General features: G+C 49.2%; 1 protein-coding gene across 5 annotated transcripts in view; it reads left to right on the forward strand.

Moving 5' to 3' along the window:
* Positions 1-20,742, forward strand: part of APLP2 (amyloid beta precursor like protein 2) — a 71,136-nt gene extending 50,394 nt beyond the window's left edge. Inside the window, exons 7-19 of one of the 5 annotated variants that reach the window (XM_030841270.3) lie at positions 573-740; positions 4,012-4,142; positions 4,988-5,062; positions 6,394-6,552; positions 7,240-7,368; positions 10,536-10,635; positions 12,132-12,284; positions 14,123-14,158; positions 16,902-16,987; positions 17,723-17,797; positions 18,120-18,275; positions 19,297-19,402; positions 19,985-20,742. In XM_030841270.3, the coding sequence (XP_030697130.2) occupies positions 573-740; positions 4,012-4,142; positions 4,988-5,062; positions 6,394-6,552; positions 7,240-7,368; positions 10,536-10,635; positions 12,132-12,284; positions 14,123-14,158; positions 16,902-16,987; positions 17,723-17,797; positions 18,120-18,275; positions 19,297-19,398 (1,370 nt within the window). In that variant the 3' untranslated portion in view covers positions 19,399-19,402; positions 19,985-20,742. Of the gene's footprint in view, positions 1-572; positions 741-4,011; positions 4,143-4,987; positions 5,063-6,393; positions 6,553-7,239; positions 7,369-10,535; positions 10,636-12,131; positions 12,285-14,122; positions 14,159-16,901; positions 16,988-17,722; positions 17,798-18,119; positions 18,276-19,296 lie in introns of all 5 variants that reach the window. The other 4 variants (XM_030841263.3, XM_030841278.2, XM_030841292.2 and 1 more) reach the window with 4 other exon arrangements.
* The last annotated feature ends 6,032 nt before the right edge of the window (positions 20,743-26,774 follow it).

Raw genomic sequence — 26,774 nt, forward strand, 5'->3', positions numbered from 1 at the left:
ATGTGCAGCCTCCTGCTGATAGTATATTCGAAACCAATTAAGATCTGAAGAATTATTCAGGATTCAGCCAGGAGCAGATGACTTAATGAGTCCAGAAGTTTGTGATTCACCCTGGAGAACATAAAACATACACTCGTCCTTTCCAGGGGCCTAAGTAGCGTTTACGATGGTTACCGCCACGGAAACAGCCTCTGCACCTGCACTGTCCCCTTCTGCCCTTGACACCCCCAAGACGGCCAAACCAGGCAGCTGTCCCCACTTCACAGATCAGAAACGTGAGGCTCCTCCATGTCAGCCCTGCCCCGCTCTAGACTCTAGACAGTGCAGAACGCACCAGTCCATATTCTCAGCACCTAAGGGTCTCTCTTGCATCAGGAAGGAAAACGACCACATCCTCAGGGTTGGCGGCAGGAGTTGGCGACTTCGTTGGCCTGGGCGCCAGGTGCTGCCCCATCTTGGCCTTCGCTGATGTTAAGCGTCGCCTGGTCCTTCTCCCCTTGCTGGTCTGTAGCTCTGTGAACCCCTGGAGCTGCTGCCCGGCCCCTGCTGACATTCTGACCGTTTCCACACAGCTGTCTGCTCCCAGGAGGCGCTGACGGGGCCCTGCCGGGCCGTGATGCCTCGGTGGTACTTCGACCTCTCCAAGGGGAAGTGCGTGCGCTTTATATATGGCGGCTGCGGCGGCAACAGGAACAATTTTGAGTCTGAGGAGTATTGTATGGCTGTGTGTAAAGTGATGAGTAAGTCCCGCCGCCCTGGCTGTGCAGCTCCATCCCGTCCAGCGTTCTGTCCTCCGGTGTCCTCGTGACCGCGTCTGTGTGGTGCTCCCTGCCCACTCGGTGTTCGCTGTTGGTTGTCTGCTCTTCTCTCTGTGCTTTCTAGATCTAGCTTTGCTTTCCTGTCGGCAGTTGTCAGCTCAGTTTTCCGTGTCCTGTGCTCGCCGTGGGCCGGTGGAGGTGGTGGTGGTGGTGGTGGAGGAGGTGATGGTGATGGTGGAGGTGATGGTGATGGTGGAGGTGGTGGAGGTGATGGTGATGGTGGAGGTGATGGTGATGGTGGAGGTGGTGGAGGTGATGGTGGTGGTGGAGGTGATGGTGATGGTGATGGTGGAGGTGGTGGAGGTGATGGTGATGGTGGAGGTGATGGTGATGGTGGAGGTGGTGGAGGAGGTGATGGTAGTGGAGGTGATGATGGTGATGGTGGAGGTGATGGTGGTGATGGAGGTGATGACAGCGGTGATAATGGCAGCAGTGATGGCAGAGGAGGTGGCGCTCCCTCCCTGCCACAGCGGGGAGCCAGGGGCCTGCCCTTTCTCATCCGGAGCCTCCGTGTTGGTTGGGTTGGAAAGGCGGCCCTGCCCTCCTCTGTCTGAGGCTGAAACACACGAAGGACAAGCAGACAGGTCGTGAGTTCTGCACATCTTGTGTCCAGGCTTTTCTCTCTCACTCTTGTCTTGAGCGGCCCTGTGCCGACCCCCCATGATGCACACTAGCTAAGGGGGTCACCCGCTCTCCAAAGAAGTGACAATAAGGACACTTGAGGGAGCCGAGAACATTGGAACATCTTGCTGTATGCACTCCAGGGAGCGTGCTCTGCAGCCAATGGTGGTGACTCCGTTTCCCCAGTGTTCTGGCAGCGCTGGATCAGGGCTAGCTTTAGGAGTTTTAGTTTATGCGTTCTTTGGTCACAACGAAATTCAGCGTTCAGTTGAGTCAGGTTTACTTCGCTGTCGGTAGGTTGCCTTTCTTCATAGTTCCCCCTTTTCCTGTTTAAGACCCTCTTTCTCGTCTGGAGCACTTCTGACCCGTGTGTAGGAAAACCCTCTGGCTAGGCAGACCCTTCTTCATTCTGATTCTAGAGTAATGAGCTGTGCTGCCATTCCTGGTATTTGCCCTAAAGATTTGTGGCTGTAGCTTCTGACGGTTTTTTGTTCATATGCCATCTTGTTCCCTCTTTCCTTCCCCAACCAAAAGATTATTTAAATCTTAATATGATATGATTTACTTTTAGTGCTTCCACTCCAGCTGCTGCTTGGTGAACTTTTTATTTGAAATGATTGAAAAGATGAGAAGACAAATGAGCCCTTAGGGAACGTTGGTGGCAGAAACTTTTTTATTTAGGAAAGATGGAGACAGAAATTATTGTGATACTTCCTGCTTTGTAAAACTTCTTAAACTAAGGGGCAACAAAACGCTGATTGGGGTCAAAGCCTGAGGAATCTGGGTCGTTAAAGGTCTCGCTGAATGTGGAGGTGCAGTCTTTACCCAGAGGATCTGGTGGACGGTGTCGTAAGACACTGGGGACTGGCAGATGGTTGGAGCGTGAACAGTTGCGAAGCCTGCAAGGTCGTGCTTCCCGACAGGCCATGTGCTTGGGGCCCGGCTGGAGGGCTTCGGAGCCTAGAAGCATCACTGCTCCTGTGGGCAAATTTGCTTCCCTCCTTGAAGGGGACTGAGGCCTGCGCACTTCCGGCTTCCTGAGCTGGTCGCTTGCACACAGACAGAGGGATGTGGTTCTAGGTTCGAGCCCATCCCATCGTGTCTTCAGAACCAAACCTCCAGACCTGCTGCCCCTTTGCCCTCTCTTTCCGGAGTGGGGCGGGGGTGGGGTGGGGCGGAGGCAGCTTGCGCTTGCTTGTATTACCTTCATCCGGCCCGGGGATATGAACCAAAGGCTCTGTCTCCAACACGTAAGCCTTTAAGCTGCGGACACGAGCCGCCAATGGCGACGTGTTTGTTGGCACCAGTGGACTTCAGTGCTTCGAAATTCTCCTGGCTGAGCTTTTGAGTATTGTGGGGAATGTGGTTTCTGAAGCTAGCTGTATATGTTCTGATTTAGTTAGAGTCTGGAAATTGGCTGTTGAGATCCTGTTTAAATTAACGTAGGAGGCAGACGTTCTTGACAAGACTTAAGCCATAGCTTCTAGGGTTAAAACTCAGTAAAAGAGGGTGAATGAAGACACCCCGACTTAAGGACTGCGGAGTGGCTGACTTACTTGTGGTCACACTCATCGGTTACACAGCTGGTCTCATGTTAAAATTACGCAGTTCTGGAAACTGGGAGAATTTGTTTTTGAATTAAAATTCGTTGAACTTGGCCTTTGCTCTCCAAGTGGCTCTCAAGTGTGTCCCGATGGAGCAAGTTGTGTAAGCAGGTTGCCTGACATTCCTCCTTGGCCTGGGGAATCCCCAGTGAGTGGGGGTAATGAGAGTTTCCACAGGTATTTCTTAAGAGGTAGACCTGTCATCTCAACCCTTCCTGGGTTAGGATAAGCTCCTTTGTGCAGATGCACGTCTGCCTGGGGCTGGTAGGAACTCAGGAACTTAGACTAGTGCGGAGTGTTTGTTCTAACGGGTTTGTTCCCTGGGTGGTGGCCTGGTGGGGCCAGTGAGTGCCATGGATAGAAAAGCCCAAAGCATCTTCACACTCGTGGTAAGCCCTTGTCCAATACATTGCCCCTGCTGTGGGGCTGGGGCTGAAAGACCTCCAGTGGAACTGAAAACTAAGCAGCTGGAGCTGGAGCATTTGGACTTTCTCTGCCCAGTCTGTGTGCAAAGAACATTCAGTTGAATCAGTTGCCCCAAGTGAGTTGTGACCTAAAAATAGCCAGAGAAAAAGAGGAGACCTGAGCCCTGCAGTGCCTTTGCACGTCTGACTTCAGCCCTGTCTCTGGTCAGATGCTCTCAATAGGGTAGTTCTTGTTTAGGTTTTAAGGTTTCAAGAACTGCGGGAAGGTATAGAAGTGGTTTCCTTTTCTGCCCCTGAAGTCCTAAATAGATGCCTCACTGGTCCTGAAGCACGGGGGGAGTGTGGACAGGCCTGGTGGCTGGATACTGGGTAAGGAAGATGGAGTGGAGTCCCAGCAGACGGGCGCACCCTGCCCTTGAGCGCGGTGCTGGCTGGACACGCCGGTCCCGTCTGCAGGCCCAGCCAGGCTTTGCTCCCTGAGCATCGTGCGACTTCAGCATGGGGCTGGCCCCTGGAGAGAACCCTCTGGTCCCTTTGTTTCAGTTCCCCCAACTCCACTGCCGACCAATGATGTCGACGTGTATTTCGAGACCTCAGCAGATGACAACGAGCACGCGCGCTTCCAGAAGGCCAAGGAGCAGCTGGAAATCCGGCACCGAAACCGGATGGACAGGGTAAACCTCGGGCTGTCAGGCATCAGCTGACTTGGGGTTCGTGGCTGAAGCAGAGGGATGCCACCTCCCCAGGTTGTTGCGCTAATAACCGAGTTAGGACAGGTGAGGTGTGAGAGTATAGGCAGGCCTGCCTTCGGGGCGGAGCTAGTCCCCTCCCTCTGTCCATGATAATGGAATTATCCTCTGAGTGCTTATCTGTTCCAGACTCTGCTGGGGAGCGCTTCCTGTAAACATTATGTGCTGCTGCTTTTTCTTTGCCATGAACTAGCTTTTTAAATTTTTTTATTTTGAAGAAGGAAACTTTATATCAATACTGTAAGTAGAAAGCTAGTATCATTTACCATTAGAACAAGGTAACTAGAAAAAGATATTGGATCAAAGCAAACAGTGTTAAAACATTCCAGCTGGATTCTGTGGCCTGCATAGTTTCAGGGATGCTTTCTTTTCCTTCAAGGAGTTATAAGTGCCAGAGCAACAGAGCACCAGAGTGCAGCTTTCTCCTAGACTTACTTGGAAAGGTTGAAAAAAAAAATTGAAAAGGGAATTTTTTGCTAGGTCTGGGAACCACCTAAAATCCCACACATGCCCTGTGGTGGGCTTGTATGCTGGGAAATGCTTGTTACTCTGTTTTAACCACATCAGTTCTGAGAAGTCGGTACGAGAGCTGACGCCCTGCATCTTCTGAGGCAGCAGTTCTGGGACAAACCCTGAGCTCACGAGTTTGTGGGATGTGATTTCCTCGTGCACTTTTCCACATTACATTCAGGGCTTGGCAGTATTTTTAGAAAATGGGGGAATTGTTTCAGAGATTATTCTGGTTATAGTGGCTTTGACCTTTGCTCCAGGTGAAGAAGGAATGGGAAGAGGCTGAACTTCAAGCCAAGAACCTCCCCAAAGCAGAGAGGCAGACTCTCATTCAGGTGAGACGTGTCCTCCAGAGAGGGGCTCCCAGGCTGACCCTTTGGAGTATGGTCGGAGCCGGAGTCCCCACAAGTTAGAGTTTGACACCCCCTTTTGGTTGAGCGCTTATGTTACAAGGAAATTTTCACTGGCCTGCTTTGTTTTTCACCTACCAACTGGCGTTCTCTAGAATTGCTCACCTACGGTGGAGGGAAACCGAAGCTCGGAGCAGAGCACACCTCATTCATGCCTGGAAGTGACCTTAGCTCGGCTGTGTTTACTCTGCTTTCCCAGCAAAAGTCCTCGGGCATCTTCCTTCGTAGGCTGTGCCTTGTTTTCCGGCACTACTGCAGTACCGAATGCTTTTTTTTTGCAGACTTATTGAAAAGTCAAAAGGCAGAAAATAAATCTCTCTATCAGTTTATCTTAACTTTGGATTTAAGAATGTAATCAGACTCACAGCAGCTGCCTCCCTTTGACTAGAGGAGGTTGTTGACAGGAATTTACAGGATTGATTTGGGATTCATAGAACTAGTTACATCTTAAATCGGCTTGTGTTTATGTTTAGCTGAAGCCTCTCTTCTCATGATGTTGCTATTTTATCGGCTCACCTTTGCTTTTTTATCAGTAACCTAGAAAATCCGCGAATGTTAATTTCCACACAGCCAGTGCACCCCGTGCAGGGAGCTTTAGCTCGGCAGCCTTCAACCTGCCTGCAGACCTGGCCAGGCACCCCGCAGGGAGCTCGCCCTTCAGGACTTGGTGTGAATGGCTCGGCCTCACCTGCCGCAGGACAGGACTGTGGTCTGGGGGCGCCTTGCTGCAGTGTGGGAAGGACGGCCTTCCTTTCCTCGCGGTGCACACGGAGAGCCCAGGCCTGGGCTTGCGTTGCAGGGATTTCAGTTAGGGAGGTGCTGAGGGTCCCGTCCCATGCCCAGACATACATGCTGGCGTTAGATGGGGAAGTACAGTCGGCTCTTGAACCACAGGGGTTTGAATCGCGTGGGTCCCCCTACACGCAGATTGTTCTCAACGGTAAAGGCCACAGCACCGCACACGGGCGGTTGGCTGAAGCCGTGGGTGCGGAACCGCGTGTACAGAGGCCCGACTGTAAGTTACACTGGGATCTTGGACCACGGGGAGGATCGGTGCCCTTAACCCCTGCGATGTTCAAGGGTCACCTGTAAGTGTCCAGACGGAAGTCAGAGGAGGTGTTTTACGACCTCACCCCGCTCCACACGACTCTGTGCCGGGGCGCTGGGCGCGGAGAGGCACAGAGTGGGGTCTGACACCATGAGTGTAGATGCCCGCAGGTGCGTTGACTCGATGTGGTTCCTGCTTTATGGTTTAGCACTTCCAAGCCATGGTAAAGGCCCTGGAGAAGGAAGCGGCCAGCGAGAAGCAGCAGCTGGTGGAGACGCACCTGGCACGGGTGGAGGCCATGCTCAACGACCGCCGCCGGGTGGCGCTGGAGAACTACCTGGCGGCCCTGCAGTCCGACCCTCCACGGGTGAGAATCGCTGAAGTAGCATGTGTAGAACCGGTGCGAGCTCACATCGCGCTTGAGGGCCCGTGGGCCGCCTGTGGTGTGGACACACGGCTTCCACTGGAAAAGCAGAACATCAGGGTGTTGGTTGGTAGTTCCCCAGTTATTGCATTTTTATAGTAGCCTTACTTTCAAAGAATAAAAACACGTCTTCCATGGACAAAGGCTTTTGAACCAGTTCTATTCCAAATAAGATGATAAGTTAATTTATATCGCAGCTCTTATCTGCCAGTGGTGTCAAACTTTATCCCTTAGCTCTAACTTGCCTTGTTCTGGGGGACGGAGAGGATCGAAAAGGAGGGTATTTGTAGCCTCCTTAAGCAAGTAAAGTCTTCTGGGTGACACAGGTCACCCTGTGCTTGTAGTTATGGTGGCAGGCGCCGAGCTCAGGAAAGGGGACAGACAGACAGAAGACGGTGGGCCAGCGACTTTGGAAAATGCTGTCTGTTGAGGAGCCACTATAACTGTGTAGCTTTTGCTACTTAGAAGGGTAGCTTCTTGTTACTTGGTAACCGAAAGCTCTTAAAGGTACAGCTTTCATTCCTGGGCCTCGCTGAGGCTGACTTTCTTAGTGAGTTTTTAAGCTTCATTTTCCTGCCTGTTTTCAGTTCCCTAGTCTCTGGACGTGAAAACCACTGTTCTCTCTTGTAGCCCCATCGCATTCTCCAAGCCTTGCGGCGCTACGTCCGGGCTGAGAACAAAGATCGCCTCCACACCATCCGTCATTACCAGCACGTGCTGGCTGTCGACCCCGAAAAGGCGGCCCAGATGAAGTCCCAGGTACACCAGACAGAGGAGAGACCGCTCTGACCGGTGGTCGGGCAGCACCGATGGCCGCGCTTATTGTTTTTAGTCCTCAGGAAATGATTTTGGATTTCCAAAGACAGTAGGTACAAGAGTTGGTTTTTGCAAAGGTACTATTTAAAAAATATCTTTTCCATACTTTTTAATATTAAGTATGCCTTACTTAAACTGTTCTTGAAGGTTTAGGAATGCATGATTATATTGAAGAGATCATTTTTATATCAGTTTATTTCTAGCTGAGGGTCCCACCAGAATTAATATTTGAAATCTCTTTCTAGGCAAGCACATCTTAAAAATTGGTCTCTTTTGTACAGTATAGTTTTTGTGTTTAGACACTTTACATCCCTGGGTTTTGTCCCCTGCTGCGTCCTACTGGTCTTTGCAGTCATCTATAGAGGTTTGTTTCTGGACCTACTTTTCTAATTTTTGTTTTGACCATGTATTAACTTGAGTTTTACTGTCTTGTATTCATAGAAATGAACTTGCCTCCAAGACCGCTAGCTTCCTTTAAAACAGTCTGCCTATTAGTTTTCCTAGAGGGCCTTGTGATGCCATAACTGATCTTACTCTATTTCCTCCCGTATTTGAAACCCAGCCCTGTGCTGCTTTGTGGGGACGCAGCGTGCACAGGCTGGGAACCTGTGCCCTCCTGCCTCCTGTTGCTCCTGTGGTGTGATTGTAAGGGAACTTCCCAGAAGCCCTGGGGGGCTCCCCTACGGCCCCATCTGCTGCCCAGTTCTGCTCCAGCATCTCACCACACATAGTTGAATCCTGTGTGCCCTTGAGCAGCTTACAGTTGTGTGAAATTAATTATGTTAACTGTGAAGATGGAGAAGAATTGTCCTTAAACATACGGAGCCCACATTAGCAGCTGGGTGTTCAAGGAATGAAAGAACTCAGTGTCCTAAAGAGTGGGAAGGGCATGGGTCTGGGGACCCCTGGGGCCTCTGCTGGGGGCCTGGAGCTAAGGCTCTGTTTGAAGCTGGATGGAGTAGAAGAGAAAGAGGGAAGGCCAGCGGACCTCGGGTAGCTTCCGGGAAGCTCAGGTGGGAAAAGCTTACATCCTGACAGGGGTTAGAATTTTTCAGGTCTACCCGATTTTTTTTTTTTTTTAAACGTAGGTCTTCCCTGGCGGTCTAGTGATTAAGACTTCACGCTTCCAGTGCAGGAGGCACAGGTTCAATCCCGGTCGAGGAACTGAGATCCCACAGGCCGCATGGCATGGCCAAAAAAAAATTTAATAAAGTTAAAATTTAAAAATATAATCTTTTTTCAATTTTTTTTTTTTGTAGAAAACCTAGACTATCATGTAGTACTTTATAGAAAAACAGCCTGTTTTGTATGGTGAGAATAGAAGGAAAGGTGAGACCTTGATCAGTGTGTTCAGTTAACCTGTGAGCCAGGATCAGGGCACCACCTGAGTGCCCTGGGAGGCGGAGCAGCTTTACTGTGTGATGTTTACTGTCTGCTCGGAGCCCTTGATTCTGGGGCAGCTCGGCCGCTGGATTACACTAGCTTTTGGCCTGTTCCCTGTCCTGTTATGTAAACTCTTGAAAACCCCAAATATGTTGAGCCTCTTAGAACGTGTGCACTCGATTTGAGGTGTGAGTGATGTGCTGCTGCCTCCTGCCCCACACTGCAGCTCCAGGCGGCTCTCCAAAGACCCTGGTGCCCAGCATCCCACCCTGTGGTCTTGTCCTCTTGGATGTAGGAACCGTCCTCTGCCAGGCTCCTTAATTCCTCTGACATATGGCAGTGTCACCACTGCTGAGACTGGGGAGCTCACCATTCCGTTTCTACTTGTATTTTTTCTCCAAAGCACTCACTCTGGTGCTTTCCCATCAATTTACTTGATTGAAAGAACGGCAAGTATTAAATTAAATTGCTTTCATCTTTGCTTTTATAGGTCAGAGAGACATCGATCTACAATAAAAGCATCTTTCCATTTAACTTTTTTTCATTTTGACCCTTCATGTTAATGGCTTCAAGCCCACATAATTAATCCATTGGCTCAGAGCGCCCTCTTTAGGAAGAGCTCAGTGGCTGCAGGTGTAGCCCAGTGGGATTAGCCTTCCTGAGGAGCCTGTGTGATGTACAGCCACGTGCTTCACAGTGTCATTGGGGTGGATGTAGTCCAAATCTCCTTTCATTTCCACCCTGAAAACCTCTCAAATTCAGTGACAAAAAAATATTTTTTAATTAAATTCAGTGACCACTTTAATGACTTTTTTTCTTTTTTTTTTTTGGATGAACAACCTTGGAACTTCTGCATTCAGAAAAGGCAGTGAGCTATGTAAGACAGATGGTAGATATGCCTTCCTTATCACCCCATAAAAATCAGGTTTATTTATACTTCAGTGTGCAGTCTTTTTGTTTTTTGTTTTTTGCGGTACGCGGGCCTCTCCCTGCTGTGGCGTCTCCCGTTGCGGAGCACAGGCCCTGGACGCGCAGGCTCAGCGGCCATGGCTCACGGGCCCAGCCGCTCCGCGGCATGTGGGATCCTCCCGGACCGGGGCATGAACCCGCGTCCGCTGCATCGGCAGGCGGACTCTCAACCACTGCACCACCAGGGAAGCCCCAGTGTGCAGTTTTGAAGGAATAGCTAATTTAGTTAAGTAGGAATAAACTAGTTCTGATGCTCACTGTGATAATCATTTCAGGCAACTGCTTCACTAAGCAAAATCCACGAATGGTCTCACCCCTCAAATCTACGTTTTAACCAGTGATTTCATTCCCTTGTTACCTCTTCTTGTCTGACCAGTGGTAAAAATTGACCAACTCATTTCCTCTTTCACTCAGAAGGACCTTACTGAGTGTCTGGCATTGTACAAATTTGGGTTCTTTTCTTATAGTACAGTTAGCGAGTGCCTCCTGTGAAAACCAATCAATACTTGGCTAAGGAAATTTTAAAACTTTTCCCTTAACTTGGAGCACTCTCTGGATAAATCCTGAGATCACCGAGAGGTAATACACACATTCTTGCACTACGGTGGCCAGTAAACACGGGGAGGATTCATACTGCCCCCCTAACCAGCTGCTTTGCTGGACTCTGTAGAGAACATAGGTCTTTGCAGAAGAGTGTGGGTGTCAGGCTGGCCCGGCTGTTCTGGTGGCAAGGCCTCTCCCCCATCCTGTGCTTGCAGGTGATGACACATCTCCACGTGATTGAAGAAAGAAGGAACCAGAGCCTTTCTCTGCTCTACAAAGTACCTTACGTGGCCCAAGAAATCCAAGAGGAAATTGGTGGGTGCTGACTGTTCGCATCAAGGTCAGGCGGGGTTGTGCTCAGGACTGATGGCGGTGCCAGATGAGAGAAACAGGACAAGCGAGGCCACGAAGCTGGGCATTAGCATGCCACGGGCTCAGAAGTCTGGGGCTCACGTGGCAGGGTCAAGCCCTGGCTGGGAGCCACAGAGCCTTGAGTTTCATTGACCTTCGCTCTGTTACCGGAAGAAAAATCTAGGGTGTGAATTTGCAAGGGACTGAGCGAGTCTCCCGTTACCCTTTCCCCCTTAATTGCTGGCGTATTTTAAGACATCTGTTTATTCACGTTCTCACTTCTTCTCCCTTTTCTGGTCTTTCTCTTCTTCATTTATCCAACAAACGTTCGTTGTGTCTACTGTGTGGCACAGAGTAAAATGTGCACCAGTAGACAGACCTCCTGGAGCCCACATTTTAGGAGGAGGGAACGGTCAGGAAAACGAGTGTCCATGGGGATGGGTGCTGTGCCAGAAGTGAAACTGGGGTGGGACGGGGAGGGTGCCTGGTGGTCAAGCTCCCTTGGGGGAAACCTGAGATCCAAATGATAAGGAGGCGCCCTCCACACAGCAACCCCAGGGGGGAAACACTGAGCACAGGAAGCGACCACTGCAGAGCCTGACGTTTGAATAGAGAGATTTTAGCAAAATCAAGGAGTTTGGATTTTATTCTAGGATAATTGAAAGCCCTTCAAGGGTTTTAAACCAGCAGGTGACTAGATCTGGAATATGTTTTTTAAAAATGCGAACTTTAAAAAACAATTACTAGACTGCTATGTTGAGAGTTGATGAAAATTGGAAACCACCCAGGAAGCAGTTGTAAAAATCCAGGAGAGAGGGGATGGCTGAGTGCACAGAGATGGGAATGGAGGAGATGGAGATATGAGTGGTCCTGAGGATATGTTTCAGAGGAAGGGTGAACAGGATGCGCTGATGGGCTGGACAGGGCACGGGGTTGAGAGAAAGAAAAGCATTGGCTCTGCGCTTTTTCCCTGTGAGCAGCTGAGTGGGTGGTGAGGCTACGTTTTGCTCAGGTGCTGCATTCTCTTTACCTGTTAAAGTAGAAATTGTCCTCAGACATTAAGTAGAGGTGTGCAGTAGGCTGCCAGGTGGATGAGCCAGAGGCCGGGGATGCAGGTGCAAGATACAGGTTTGGGAGTCACGATCCGTGGATGGTATTTAAAACTGTGCCGTAGGAGGAAACCACTTACCCGGAGGGAGTTGATCGAGGAGAGAGGGGGGCCCAGGATGCAGCCATGGGGTTCCCAGCACCAAGGTTCTGCAGTCAGCAGGGTCAGGGAGCACACCCTCAGGAGAGAGGAGGGGGTCGTGCGTGGCCTGTGTTGCGAGCTGGTGAGACGCCCCTTTAGGCAGAGCTCACATCCCACCCTTAATGACACGAATTAGCCCCATGCAGGCTATCCTGTGCCTAGAAACCAGATCCTTCTGAAAAGCTGGCTCCTGCGTGTCTGTCTTTGTCAGATGAGCTGCTTCAAGAACAGCGAGCAGACATGGACCAGTTCACCGCCTCCATCTCAGAGACCCCCGTGGACGTGCGGGTGAGCTCGGAGGAGAGCGACGAGGTCCTGCCGTTCCACCCCCTCCATCCCTTCCCGTCCCTGCCTGAGAACGAAGGTGCGTGTGCGGTAACAGCCCAGCTTGGCAGCGGGGGCCAGCGGGCGGGGAAGAATGCAGTTAGAAAATTGAAGTCAGATCTGGGACGGGCTCGTGCTGGGGAGACTGTGTTCCTGGTGCAGGTCAAGCAGGGGAGGGGCCGGGATTCACCGAGCACCTGCCGCGTGCAGGCACCGAGTGGGGAGCCTTCGGTAACGTCGGGAGGTTTGTGATGTTTCTCCCATTTTATGGACAGTTTGCCTAAAGCCCACTGTTTGTCCTGGTCCCATCAGCTGCCTCAGTGTGTGAGGCCTTCCACGTGGAAGCCCCTTTGCAGCTTAAATAGCACTTTCGTGTTCTAGGCTGTCATTATCTTTTCCTAACAGTCTCGGGAGGTAGGTGACGGGGGGCTGCAGAGGTGAGCTGACCCACTCGAGTGCGAGGCGGGCTGAGAAGCTGTCCCTCTGCCTCCTCCTGTGCAGGCGTGCGTTCTTCCGTTCCCTGCCGGTTCTCGAGGTCTGTAGGGATCTCTCAGAGCTGTGGGTCTGGGGACTTCCCTGGTGGCACAGTGGTTAAGAATCTGCCTGCCAGTGCAGGGGACACAGGTTTGAGCCCTGGTCCGGGAATATGCCGCGGAGCAACTAAGCCCATGCGCCACAACTACTGAGCCTGCGCTCTAGAGCCCGCGAGCCACAACTACTGAGCCCATGCCCTGCAACTACTGAAGCCCGCGCACCTAGAGCACCTGCTCTGCAACAAGAGAAGCCACCGCAATGAGAAGCCCGCGCACCGCAAAGAAGAGTAGCCCCCGCTCGCCGCAACTAGAGAAATCCTGCGCGCAGCAACAAAGACCCAACGCAGCCAAAAATAAATTTAAAAAAAAGCTGTGGGTCTGCACGAGAAATAGACAGGCTGCCGAGCCCAGGCCCTGAGGTCAGGGTGTGGAATCAGTTTCTGTTTATTTGCGGGCTGCCGTTGTGGCTGTTGGTGGTGTTGATAGAAGTAGCGGCCACCGCTGTAGAGTACGCCAGCCTCGGCTAAGCACTGTGCGTGGACGCTCTCGTTTATACTGTTATCCTCACAGTAACCCTCTGAGGTAGGGACTGGGTGTGTTCCCCATTTGGGGATCCAAGGTTTAAAGAGGTTAAGTGTCTGCCCAGGTCACATAGCTTGTAGGTAGAGAGTAAGGATTTGAGCCTGAGTTGATGCGGTCCTGAGTCCTAGGCAGATCCCGGTGGTGCTGCTACGGAGGCCCGAGGAAGGGGGCGTCCGGCTTGGCCTCCAGACCCTAACACAAGTGCCCTCCTTCCAAACCAGCTCTCTCAGAGGTACCGACTCAGTACAGTTGACCCTCTGATAGTAAAAGAGGATCCGAGGAGGGAGCCAGATACATCGCGAGGCGCCCACTCACTCCCTAAGCCTGCTCTTTCAGACCCCACCCACGGGGCCGCAGGGTGGCCCTACCTCCTCAGCTTGTTGGCATGGGGGCGCGTCTCGCTTGGACATTTGTGAACTGGGACCTTGTCTCCTTCTCAGAAAACCACAACCAGTGCTGACTTGGGTTTTTGTTGTTTTCTAAGAAAAATAACTTGGGGCTAAGCTAAATAATTTGGGAATCTCACAGAAGTTCCCCCAAAAGACCCAAGACCGCCTGCCTCCTCTCCCCTCCTTGCAGTCATGTGCTGTAGCTCTTACCGCCGTTTGCTTGTGGGGCAGCTCAGGCCCAGTTTGTAAGGAAGAGTATGCTTTTGTTCACGTTATAGAGAAAGTCAAGTCAAAGGTAGGAATTTTGAAAGAAGGGATTTTTTTCTTAATCTCCTCTTGTGCTGTTTTGTTTTTGTTGCTTTCCTTTCTGCTAGACACTCAGCCGGAAGTGTATCACCCAATGAAAACAGGTTGGTTTTGTCAAAGATGTACCCCCTAAGACCTTCATTCCTTTCACTTGCCCGGAAGTCTCACGCTCCGTTCCATTCCACCACCTGATGCTTTCCGCCTCATGCCTTCAAGACATGGCTGTGGGAGGACCAGAGGAGCCTGACTTCCGGCACCCAGAACCCGGTGTCCGTGGGTTTGCTTACCCGGTGGCCGTCCTGAGCTGCCCTTCTGGATGTCCAGAGAGTACAGAGGCATACAGAGTAACCAAAGTAGAGCCTTCATAAATCCTTTTAAGCTGGGTAGACCTTAAAAGTATACCCAGCTTAAACAGGTTGGTTGCAAATTCCTAGGACAAATGAAAACATGCTTATGGTCGGGCGGAGAGCCATTTTATGTTACCTCTTTTTCTCTGCTGCTCCCACATACATCTTTTCCCTTTCTTCTTAGCTGTCCTCTGCCTTTTGTCCATGCCCGAGTGTCTGTTTCCAGCTGTCTCATGTCCCCCGAGATGTAGCGTCCCTCAGAACATAGTAGAAGCTGATGGATGAAACGGGTTGAGACAAGTGAACTCTTGCTGTAACGAGTCTCCACTTTTCAGATGAAGTTAGCTGCGTGTGAGCACAGGCTGAAGGCTTGCACACTTGATCTCGTTTAACCCACTGAACACACTGGAGGTAGGGTTATTAGCTCTCTTTGCTAGATAAGGCAGTTGGAGCAGCCTCAGAGTTCAGTCATGAGCTTAGGAAGTGGAGGAACCAGAATCTGAACTCAGCTTCCTCTGTCTTCAGAGCCCGTGGTGTTCCTGTTTCACAGACTGTGGTATAGTTGCCACATTTCCGGGGGCGGGGGAGCGGGGACCAGTCCATCCTCCAGGGTCATCGTGAACAAGGGCACACGTTCTCGGACTGACCGGGCTGCCTCTGCCCGGCTGAGGGTTTGGCAGTGGTGTGTGTGCTGCTTCTCAGAACACAGGGTTGTGAGCTGCCTGCACAAGTCACTCGTGTGCACGTGCTTTGTTTTATTCTCCTTGGATACGCCTCTTCATCGCTGTGTGGACGTTCCTCTGGGCGACACATCTTGGATATGTTTAGGTGAAGTTGAATTTTCTAAAAGTTTAACTTGTCCTTATGCTTCAACTGTTATTCGTTGGAATAGTTTAAACATTAACTTTTGGTCTGTTAAATTCCCTTGTTTATTCATTCTATAAAACCAAAGTGATCTTGGTCGGCGTTAAAGCAGCATGAGGGTTGTACCACCAAGAACAGTGTTAGGAGAGTCTGAGCACGGGTAGTAGGACTTTAAATTCGTTGGCTCAGTGCCACATTACTTTTGAAATAGGATCCTGCCCTGTGACCTTTGAAATTCTGAGGTGGAGGAGAGAGAGAGATGGAAAGAGTGCAGAGTTAGAATGTATTCGGCTTGGTCGTGAGCGTCCTGCCTGGAGAGAGTCCCTTCCTCAGATAGCGGGAATGCAGTGCTGCTGCTTCAGTGGCATTTTGAGACTACAAAAGCCGGCCCTGGTTCAACTCACCCTAGAATCAGGTTGCGAAGCTCTTCTTTAAAATGAAAGCTCTGGAGAAAAGGCTGCCTCGTTTCTGGCTGCATTCTAATGAGTTAAGTGTTAGCTGGCCTGGGGGTGCAGCAGCTGCAGTGCGGTTACTAGCGGCTCTGGGTCCAGCACGAGGCTGGCCGTGAGCCGGAGAGCCTTGCTGTGGCTGGGCCTCTGGCAGGCTGGGACAGCAGTGCTTTGCAAATACTCGTGTCGGCATCTTACTCACTTACGGGTGGTCACCGTAGAATGCCGAGTATGCCGCCAGGTTGATCTATTTATAAAAGGTTCAAATCACAGGCGTCTAGGTAGCACTGTATATAATATTATTAACGAGACACTGGTAGGAGAGCTAGAAGTCACATGCTTTGGGGCTAAAAATAGAGAAGATTGCGCCTCACTTTTCCTCTCCCTGGGTTTGTGCTGCGCCTTTGAGCGCTGTCATCAGGAGTGCCGCGCACAGGTGATGCCGTCCCAGGCAATGTCTGACCTTGACAAGAGACTGTTGCCATTCTTGCCCTGTTTATGGAAAGGTACCATCCACCTCCGTGTTAGAATTCCCCCCATGTAGGGAATGCTTCCTTCCTGATCATTCTGGCCTGATAAGCCCCGGGAGGGTAACATCCTAGTGAGAGACACAGAAGAAAATCAATAATTACAAACAGTGACTCTGAGTACTATAACCTGGGAATGTCTCCCAAAAAGAGCTGCAGCTTGAAGAACAAATAGGAAGGATATAAGGTCAGGGAGGGTATTTCAGGCAGAAAGAATTGCCTGTGGCGTAAAAGATGGTGCTTGAGGCAGGCATGCAGGTTCGCTGCTGGTGTGACAGTTCTTCCACTCAGAGGAAGTGTCAAAGGAGTGAGTTGAGGGGTAGTGGGTGCTTGGTGATATCACAGGGTGGGTCATGAGTTTTTTGATGCTGGAATGCCTTTGGATCCAGCTTCTGTTTATAGTACAAAAAGTATTCTCTCCTGAAGGCTTGCAAAGTGAGCACAACACTCTCTCCTCCTCCATGACACCCATTGGTCCTGCGTCACTCACCCCTGAGGAGCGCAGCGCATCCTCCCAAATGGGAACAAGTAGCATATGGAGAAAGGGGAGGGGGCATCTGGTGAGGGCTCCCTGGCCCTCAGGAGGGAGTTTGCTGCTTCTCTGAGGTTGGCGTGAGGTCAGCCTATCCCAGGAAACTCAGGTGTGCTCTCTCCACGCAGGATCTGCACTGGGAGAGCAGGAAGGAGGACTGATCGGGGCCGAGGAGAAAGTGATTAACAGTAAGAAGAAAGTGGATGAAAATATGGTGAGCCGTTTCTCCCTGCTCTGTGCCCGTGTTAACTTTGAGAATAATTAGAGTGAGTCGCATTGTTTTAGATGCTTCCCAGATGGACCTCCACGTGTCCGTTTCCATAGGCTAGCAGATGGGCAGGCTCTGACTGCTGCCACAGATGCGCTGTATTGTTCAGAGTCTGGGTGTGAATAAAGAATTATTTTTCAGCAGTAGCTCATCTCTTGCTATACAGTGGAAAATATATTTGCAACTAAAGGTATGAATAAAATATGAGAGGCCATTTCAAATGAGTAGAGATTTAATAACTTGAAAATGGAACAGAGTTGAACTTGGTTCTTACACTGCCTGAGGTTTATACCACCTATTAATTATTCATCTAGCATTTTTATCACTTACATTTCTGGATTATCTTTAACTGAATTGGATATTTAAACGTGGCTGCGTGGTAATCTGTGCTGAAATACCTCCACAAGGGTTACCTAAAGGAAAACGCAGGTGACAACCCTTAAAAGACCAACTGCTGTACAGTAGTTTTGCGCCCACACCTGCTCCTTTGTTCAGGGGTTTGGTGAGCGGACTTAGGTGAATGGCGCAGAGCTGATGGGTGAGTGGGTGTCCATCAGGCGTCTGCTTCCCTCCACCAAATGGTAAATGGAGGGCACGAGAAGCAGTTACACTTAACACACTAAATTTGCCCTCCCTCCCAGTTGGTGACATTCTCCCCCCACCCCCCTGCCTCCGTTTCAGGTCATTGACGAGACCCTGGACGTGAAGGAAATGATTCTCAACGCCGAGAGAGTTGGAGGCCTCGAGGAGGGGCCGGTATGTGTCCTGCTCCAAAACCTGATGGCAGGTCCCACACCAGCCTCGGCCGTTTTCTCTCCCTCCTGGGAGCACCTTGCGCTATCTTAAGCTATCAAAGGTCCCTCGTCCCCCATTTCCCCTGTACTTTCGGATAAGAAAGCTCAAGTTCGAATCTCCATGGAGATTGCAAAAGGTGGGGACTCCCCCCACCTGGACGGCGACCTGGACGGCTGGGTCCGGGTGCCCCCTTGGGTTTTTGGAGGCACGACCGGAGGCTCACAGCCTCCCCCGCTGCTTGTCGTCTCTCACACCTTGTCGCACGTCTGCTTCGTTACGTTAGGAATCCGTGGGGCCCCTGCGGGAGGACTTCAGTCTGAGCAGCAGTGCCCTCATCGGTCTGCTGGTCATTGCGGTGGCCATCGCCACGGTCATCGTCATCAGCCTGGTGATGCTGAGGAAGAGGCAGTACGGCACCATCAGCCATGGGATCGTGGAGGTGAGCCATCGGGGGGCTTGCGGCATTCGAGCGTCTTGTCAGGGGCTGCGCGTCAGTGAGACGACTCCCTGGATTGTTAGGTCACGTCTCGGCAGTCAGCTTTGGCTGAGTCAAGCTGATCCCGTCACAAGAGCTGCTGCCAACTCTTAACGTTAATTTGGGCTTCGACCGTGAATGCGAGGAAAGCACAGGAGCATTTTATGCTGCACAGTGTGAACACTGTTTTCTCAGATTGTTTCCTTAGTGTTTCCTTTTTTTTCAGGTGCGTTATAGATGTTTGAGAATGAAGGACTGCTGATACTGTTTCTTTCTTTCTTTGTTATTAGTTTGCTTTTTTTTGACGTGTTTTATAAGGAGAAAACCAGGTATATGACAGTTCAGGCAACAATGGCAATGTAGTGAATTGATTCTTAAAAATATGAGATAGGAATAGCACTCTTCTTTTTCAATGGGGAGAAAAGCAACAGGAAGTTCGGAAAGAGCCAGACAAGGCTGTTTCTCTTCCATCTTCTCATTTGTGATTAGAACTGCTTACTTACCACTTGTTTTTGGTGAGTGGTGGGAATGTCCACAGTGTCTTGATTCTAGAAAATGAATACAGTAAAGAATAGAATCTGCTGGGGGAAATGAATGCACATGCGTGTGTCTTAGTTATCCGGCTTCACCTCCTGCTGCACACTGGCCTAGTTGTGGTGTTCCAGGGCTGGAGGGGACCCGAGGTCATCTGGTCCTTCTCCTTGGCCCTCGCTGAGGCTGCCCTGCAGAGAAGCGGCAGAGCTGAGACTTGTCACTGTGGTGCTGGGAGATTCAGCTCACTGTTTCCTCCAGTGTGGACTCCAGCTTTCAGCAAGCAGCCTAGCCTCTCTGACCCTCTTCTTTTCTCTTTCCTCCTCCTGGGTCCTCACCGCCTGCTCTTGTTTGGTCCACCCCGTGGTCCCCAGGGATCGTACAGCTCAGGTCTGCTGATGCCCTGGGAAGTTCTCTTGGGCTCACGCGATAACCCCCGTCTTTCTTCCTGCAGGTCGACCCAATGCTCACCCCAGAAGAGCGTCACCTGAACAAAATGCAGAATCATGGTTACGAAAACCCAACCTACAAATACCTGGAGCAGATGCAGATTTAAGCAGGTGAAGCACGACACCCGGCTGGAGTGGGGGGGTGAGGCGGGCAGCAGATGTCCAGAGGTTTGGACCTCCGACTGACCGACAGCTACTTCCAGAGGATTTCATCTTACACTCGGACCTCCTGGATCATTAAGACTATAAAGTACTACTGTAGAATCACAATTTCCATTCTTTTTAAATGGGTGAAAAAATGTTAATATAACAATATATGATATATAAACCTTAAATGAAGTGAAAAATTATCTATTACAGATATTTGACTGATGTAGTTTTCTTTTTTAAATTAATCAGGAGTCCCACTTCTATCGTATTGTCTCACACATGCTCTCTGTAGAAATGGAAGATGTTGATTTTCAATGATAGACTGTACGTGCTACATGCAGGCCGTTTGTTCCGGCCGCATTGTGTCAATCAGCTCTTTATGGCTCACTGTCCTAGGTTTTATTTTAAAAAAAGAAGAGGCAGTATTCCTCATTTAAAGCTTTAAATGAGCTTTCAGATAGTTGCTGAGAAACTAACTGAAATAAGGAGCCGTAACTGATCCTTAAAATACATCATGATCCCCCTCTCAAAATTCCTTTGAAGGACCAGTTTCTTGGAAGTCTGGTGCGCCCACCACTGGGTACCTGGGTGTCTCCACACAAGTCCTGTCACCAAGGAGGCGCTCAAAGCAAGCATTTGAGTTCCAGCTTCTTTCAGCGAGCCTCGTGTGTACAGATTAGGGCCCTACTGCGTTCCTTCTGAATCCAGTTCTTCCACAGAAAGTAGCCTGTAGTTTGTACCTGACGTGCTTCCACTGTCCGCCGTTGCGTCACCGTAGCTTCGGACCGCTCGCTTCTCTCCCGAGTAATGTCCAGATGTGCTGTTTTCCTTCTTGGGCATTTCCCACCCCCTCCGAAGGCACTGGTCTCCACCGTCCCCACCGTTCACTGAGAGAAGACAGCAGGAGGAGGTGGCCGGCATCCTGGGGAGGATGTGGGAGGTTTGCTTTTCTCTGGAAGGTGGATGCTCCAGGCTGTACACAGAATGATCTGTAGACCCCATGGAAAGCTTTGAAGGTTTTGTTTCCTTCACATGAGTCTTTGTGATGCTTGTATAGTTGATGTTGACGCTCACAGCTGCTTCTTTTCCCTTTTTTTTTTTTTTTAATTCTAAAGGTTCTGGTAACCTGAGGTGTATTTTTTTTCTATTTCCCTGTGACTGTTTTTTTTTCTTCTTCCTCCCCTTTACCCCATCCGTGTCTCTTCCCACTATGCACAGATAAACTTCACCTACAAACTCCTTAATCTGCTCTGTGGAGAATGTACAGAGTTTAAACACATCAATAAATACTTTAACTTCCACCAGGACTCCTTGATTTATTGGCCTGGCATTACTCGCGGTGATGGCTTTAACCCTTCTGCCCTGGACAGCGGTGCTTCCTTCCCTGGAGGGTCTCTCACTGCACGGCAGGGGCAGGAGTTGGTACAGGAAGCTGGACTCTTGGGCTTGGATTCCATTTTTCATTTAAAAAATAAGAGGGAAAGTGCTTCAGCCTCAAAGCCGGTGGTTTTTATTGATCTCAGAGAACTGGTCTTTCATTATTTCTTTAATGATTTCCTCCACTGTGTTTTCTGTTTTCTAAAGTTGTAATTGGCTAAACCTCGGACCTCCCTGATTGCTCCTTTTTCTTTAGTTTTAGTCTGTAATCTAGGTGATTGCTCTGCTCACCTTCAGCCTTTCTAGTGGATTTTGTAATTATATTTTTAAATTCCATAAGAGCTGCTTGCTTTCTCTTTCTCTTCTTCTTTTTTTTTTTTTGTCTCCACCGAATGGCATGCGGGATCTTAGTTCCCTGACCGGGGGTCGAACCTGTTCCCCCCGCTGCAGTGGAAGTGTGGAGTCCTAACCACTGGACCGCTGGGCAAGTCCCTGCTTGCTTTACCTTAATATTTCATATAACATTTCTTCTTTTTATGATGACAAATCCATCTGAGTTTGTACATCAGGAATTTTTAAAGTTTTCTTCCTTCTCTAAATTAACTGTTTCCTTTTGAGCTATCGACGTCCTATAAATTCCTATAAACATGTAGTGATCATTCATTTGATCAAAATGTGAGAATGAATTACATGATTAGCTAAAAGAAATAAAATCAGTCTGAAAGTTAAGAATTTGGTGCCACAAAATACCATGAATGTTTATTAATATGAGACTTTTCTTCCTGATTCTGGAAACAGTGAGTGGAGCTTGTGGCTGAGTTTTTAGAGAAAGGTTTGCAGCCTCCGTTTCTGAGTTTCTTAAATAACCTGCCACTGGTAGGCACGGTTTTTCTCATTGAAGGAGGCTTGTCTGCCCCACGCCTGCTTTCAGCACTTTGTGCCTGGGGGTGGTTTTCGCGGGTCATCTAACATCCGGCTACTTGTCTGACTAAATGCAGGGGCTAATCTCAGGAGTCCTCACTCTAGTTTACTGTGATGCTGATTTACAGTATATGATGCAGTTAAGAGTCCCTTGCATATACATGCGTACCTGTGTATAAGTGCACATATATGTACATACAGGGAGTGTGCATTTTATGAGCCTCTGGCGAGGAAGCACCTTGGGACAAACCAGTTGAACAGGCTGGTTCTCTGTAGCGATCAGCACAACCCCCTCTGCCCCTCCCTCCTGCACTGGCCTCACAACTTGCTGCCAGAAAGGTCGCGAAAAAGACGAAATTTCATTTTTTTGAAGGCAGTTTCCGCCAGTGTTCTGAAGAGTGTTTTCACTTGACCCTCTGCAATACCAGCTGGAAAATGTGGGTCTACGTTCATTATGATTCAGTTCCAAACCTAACAGACCCGCTTTCTGTAGGTTGGTGCCTGCCATCTGCTAGCTGCTTTGTGAACAGCGCCTCATTTCATTGTCTGAACTTCAGAGCATGGCTGTTATCTTACAGAAAGCTGAGGTCCTCCGCCTGGTGAGGGGCGAAGCAGAGACCCAAGCCCAGCTGTCACTGTCCATCCCTTTGCTCCGTGTATGTCAGCCCTGGGAGACAGTGGGCCCAGGGGTCACCTCCTAGGTGGCGCCTGTCAACCAGGACTCATCCAACTGGCCAACTCTTAGGACTGGTGTCCATCACCCACACCGCTGTCAGTGGTGGGCCTCGGAACTGCCTGGGACTGGTGAAATAGCAGTGGGTTCCTTTACCCCAATGGACTCAGTACAAAGGGAGCTGAGGGTAGATGCGAACATCCTGGTGCTGAGGTTCACCTGTCGCCCTCACCCTGGATTGACGGAGAGCTCTATCTCTGTATCTGTAGATCTATAGATGCTCTATGCAGATGTTAGTTTTTTAATTTTGAAAGGAAATGTATGTCAGGCAGGGACTGCAGGGCAGACCTCACCTAGACCAGCTCCACTCTGCTCCCTGGCAGCACCTTCCCCGCACAGGGTCCTGAGAGAAACTTGCTCATCCCCTAGTTTCTGCCGGTGACTCAGCCTTGCCCTCTGGGGAATGTGGCCCTGCCCATCTTGCTGGCAGCCTGCGGTGCCGGCAGCTCCCCGCGGACTTTGGCGTGAGGTCATCCGACCTCCTCGTCTGCTCTCAGTTACAAATCGGAACCTGGCAGTCGAGGTCTGAGCCAGCCCAGGTGTCCTAGTAATCTCTGGTTTCAGTTGCCATGACGCTGATTCTCTGATTTAGGAGACACACTGGGACGTGATGAGTCTCTAAGTTAATTTGGACAGGCCCCAGGGTCCCCTCCAAAGGAACGCACGGTCTGACGTCAGAAGTGGACACGGGCAAGATTGATGGAAGGAACCAGGAGGCCCTGTGGCACCCGCCCCCTGCCCCCCCATTTCACAGCTGAAACAGCCACCAGCTCACATGTTCCTCAGCACAGAGCCAAAGTCTGGGACGTGCAGTACTTTTCTGGGACAAAGGGTGAAGTGGTCCTTGTAAAACAGAGTCGGTGCCTTGCCTTGTTACGTAGAATGAATAAGGGGAAAGGGTGTCTGTCCTGCCCTCTGTGGGCACTGGGTCTAGCAGGCCTTCACAATCGCAGGCTGCTGTGCTTTTCCTCAGGGAGTGGCCCAGGTATCCAGGGAAGGGGACAGGACCTACCCAAATAAAAAATGTTTTTCTAGAGTCCTTGAAATGGATGGGGCATGCCTTCTTGAGGAATCTCGAGGAGTTCTCAGGCCAGCTTAACCCAGGTCTGATTGAACTGAAAATGCTGGAGTCGGTGGCTCTTTCTGGTTAGAGCAGCAACCTCCAAGAGTTAAACCTTGTAAATTTGCGCCCTCTATAGAGAGTCACTTAAAAACTATGCATGTACTATCATAAACGGAAATTTGGGAAGCATAAGAAAGATGAAATTTTTTTTCCAAATTTTATTCACTAAGGGTACAAAGCCTGTTGGGTCCAGTGAAATATTACAAGTTTTAGTGCAAGCAAAGTGATTGCTTTCATTCTCTCTCTAACTAAAGTCCATAGTTCTTTCAGATTTCCTTAGTTTTTACCCAGTGTCCTTTTTCTGTCCCGGGATATCACATACTTACGTGTGTCTCTTTAAACTCCTCCCGACTGGAGCTTCCTCAGACTTTCCCTGTTTTTGATGACTTTGAAGGTTTTGAGGTGTACTGGTCAGGCATATTGTAGGATATGCTCCTCTACCAGGATTGGTGGGGTGTTCTTCTCATGACAAGACCCTGGGATTGTGTGTTACTGGGGAGGAAGACCACAGCCAAGTGCCGTGCTCATCACAGCATATCAAGGGGACGAGCTGTCTCCATGATTGTCCCTATCCATGTTGTCCTTGATAACCTGCCTGTGGTGTGTTTGTCAGCTTCTCCCCTGTGAGGTTTCTCTCCTCTCCCCTCGCTGGCAGGGCATTGCTATGTGCTTAAGGAGTGGAGAGTTACGTACCCTCACACCTTCTTATTTATTTATTTTTTGTGGTACGCGGGCCCCTCACTGCTGTGGCCTCTCCCGTTGAGGAGCACAGGCTCCGGACGCGCAGGCTCAGTGGCCGTGGCTCACGGGCCCAGCCGCTCCGTGGCGTGTGGGATCTTCCCGGACCGGGGCACGAACCCGTGTCCCCTGCATCGGCAGGCGGACTCTCAACCACTGTGCCACCAGGGAAGCCCCAACACCTTCTTATTTTTAAATTGTGTTCTAACACTTTGCAACACAGCAATTAGAAAGTGAGGTTCTAAGGTCTCCTTGTATTTCATGGCTATCAAAGCTGAAAGAGTTCTTGACTGTGGTGATGGTTTCAGGGGTGTGTAAGTCTGACGTATGTCAAACTTATCAGATTGTACCTTTCTAATATGTGCAGTTTATTGTATGTCAATTATACCTCAATAAAGTTTTTTTTTTTCTTTTAAGCCGGAAGAGAAATTGCAAAAACAGGCTGGAATGGCATAAGTCATCCTTGACTGTGCCTGTTAACAGCACGATACTAAATTTCCAATTCTACCTACCAGTTCTGTTTCCGAGCTTAAGTATACAGATAGGTCTTTCAGATGAGGCATCACTTTTGACAGCAGAATTAACTACTAATGAAAACCTTTCCAGACGTTTGTTTTCAAATTTCTCCATAGCATAGGTTTCTTTAGAAAAAGCAAGTTGAAAAGGTGTTTTTAGCTTAAAAAACAAACAGGGAACAGCATAACATCATTAAGTTCAACAACTGATTACTTTGTCACAAGATGAATCTCTCTGTGAGGTACAGAATGTTTCCTTGGTCACTTCCAATCTTATTTAAAAATACTGTGAAGATTCATATTCTGATTCTAATCAGAATAACTGCATTGGTTGGAGACATTTGGTAGCATTTCGTGCACTTATGATTTCCAGCATCAAACTTTATTTGGAAATATTTCATTATTCCAACCAAAGCAGCCAATCCATCAGCATTACATTTTCCGAGATTTTTCAAACTACATTCTTTCCCATAAAATACAAATAAAATTTAAAAGGCGGCTATCATGTTACAAGTGGGAATTCTGAAGGCAAACTACCTGATTCTTTTCCTAATTTGGCCACCTACTTACTGGCTGGGTGACCTTGAGGAGGTTGTCTAACTGCTCTGTGCCTTAGTTTCTCCGTCTGAAGAAATGGGGGTGGTGATAGCACTTAGGTTGTTGGGTTAGGAGTGAGTGGCCACAGGGAAAGATGCTAGAGCTACACCAGTGCCCAGTGTAGACAAGTGCTCAGTGAATGTGAGCTGGTATTATTTGTTGAAAACATCTTCTCCCGGTACACAGGGCTCAATAAAACAACAGTTTTTGTGTACGTTGTGATTAAAGCAATTGGTAAATATTATACCGTAAACTGAGCTGTACTTTCATCCACACCTTCCGTAGCCTGATGTGGCTTTTTGCTTGTTTCTTCAAAGCTGTCATCTTCCGACAGCACTTGCTGACAGAAGCATGGGTTATACTGCTTCCGTGTTGCTTTTGTGTATCATTTCAGCCCTTTTTACTGTGGCAGGACAAGGTGATTCTACGATGGTTTATGGCTTTTTGTCTTTGGCATTTAATTAAGAACCTCAGGCTGTATGTTTATCATTCCTAAATGAAATTTTGTAAATTACAAGATTGAGTATTGCATGACTTCCAGTGCTGAAAAAATTGTGGTGGCTTGTCTTCACGTGCTGGTCATTTAGTTTTTAAGTGTCATTAAACATGTTGGCCTCATAATATTTGTCAGTGCCGCCAGACCCAACATACACGTCATTATTAATGTACATTGTAAATGGACATTATTAATGTGTGATGTAAGTCCACGGTCTTGATAATTTCATACTTTTGGGGAGTTCCCTAGCGGATCGGTGGTTGGGACTCCTCACTTGCACTGCCGAGGGCCTGAGTTCAATCCCTGGTGGGAGAACTAGGATCCTGCAAGCCACACGGCCAAATAAAAATGAAACTTTTTTACCAACTTCATATCAGAAGATAATATTTTTTACCCGATAATGTGGCCATTGAAGAGTTTGTACTAGGAGTAGAAACGTCAATCTTGTCACTTTCTTGCTCTGTGGAGTGAAGAGCATACGCTGCAAGAATCTTGTAAACCACATATTTATTTACATTATTTGATTAAAACTTCCTTTCACTTGGTGAATGAACACTGGACTCAGAATGTAAGCAAATGTATCAGGTACTTTGATTTTTAAAAAGCCCATGTTGCAAAGCGGAAATAGAGACACAGACGTAGAGAACAAATGTATGGATACCAAGGGGGAAAGGGGTGGGGTGGGAGGAATTGGGAGATTGGGATTGACACATACACACTATTGATACTCTGTATAAAATAAAATATGACACATACACTATTGATACTATGTATAAAACTGATGGGAATGTACTGTAGAGCAAGGGATCCCTACTTAATGCACTGTGGTGGCC

Source organism: Globicephala melas, chromosome 8, assembly GCF_963455315.2.
Source record: "Globicephala melas chromosome 8, mGloMel1.2, whole genome shotgun sequence".
Classification (NCBI taxonomy): Eukaryota; Metazoa; Chordata; class Mammalia; order Artiodactyla; family Delphinidae; genus Globicephala; species Globicephala melas.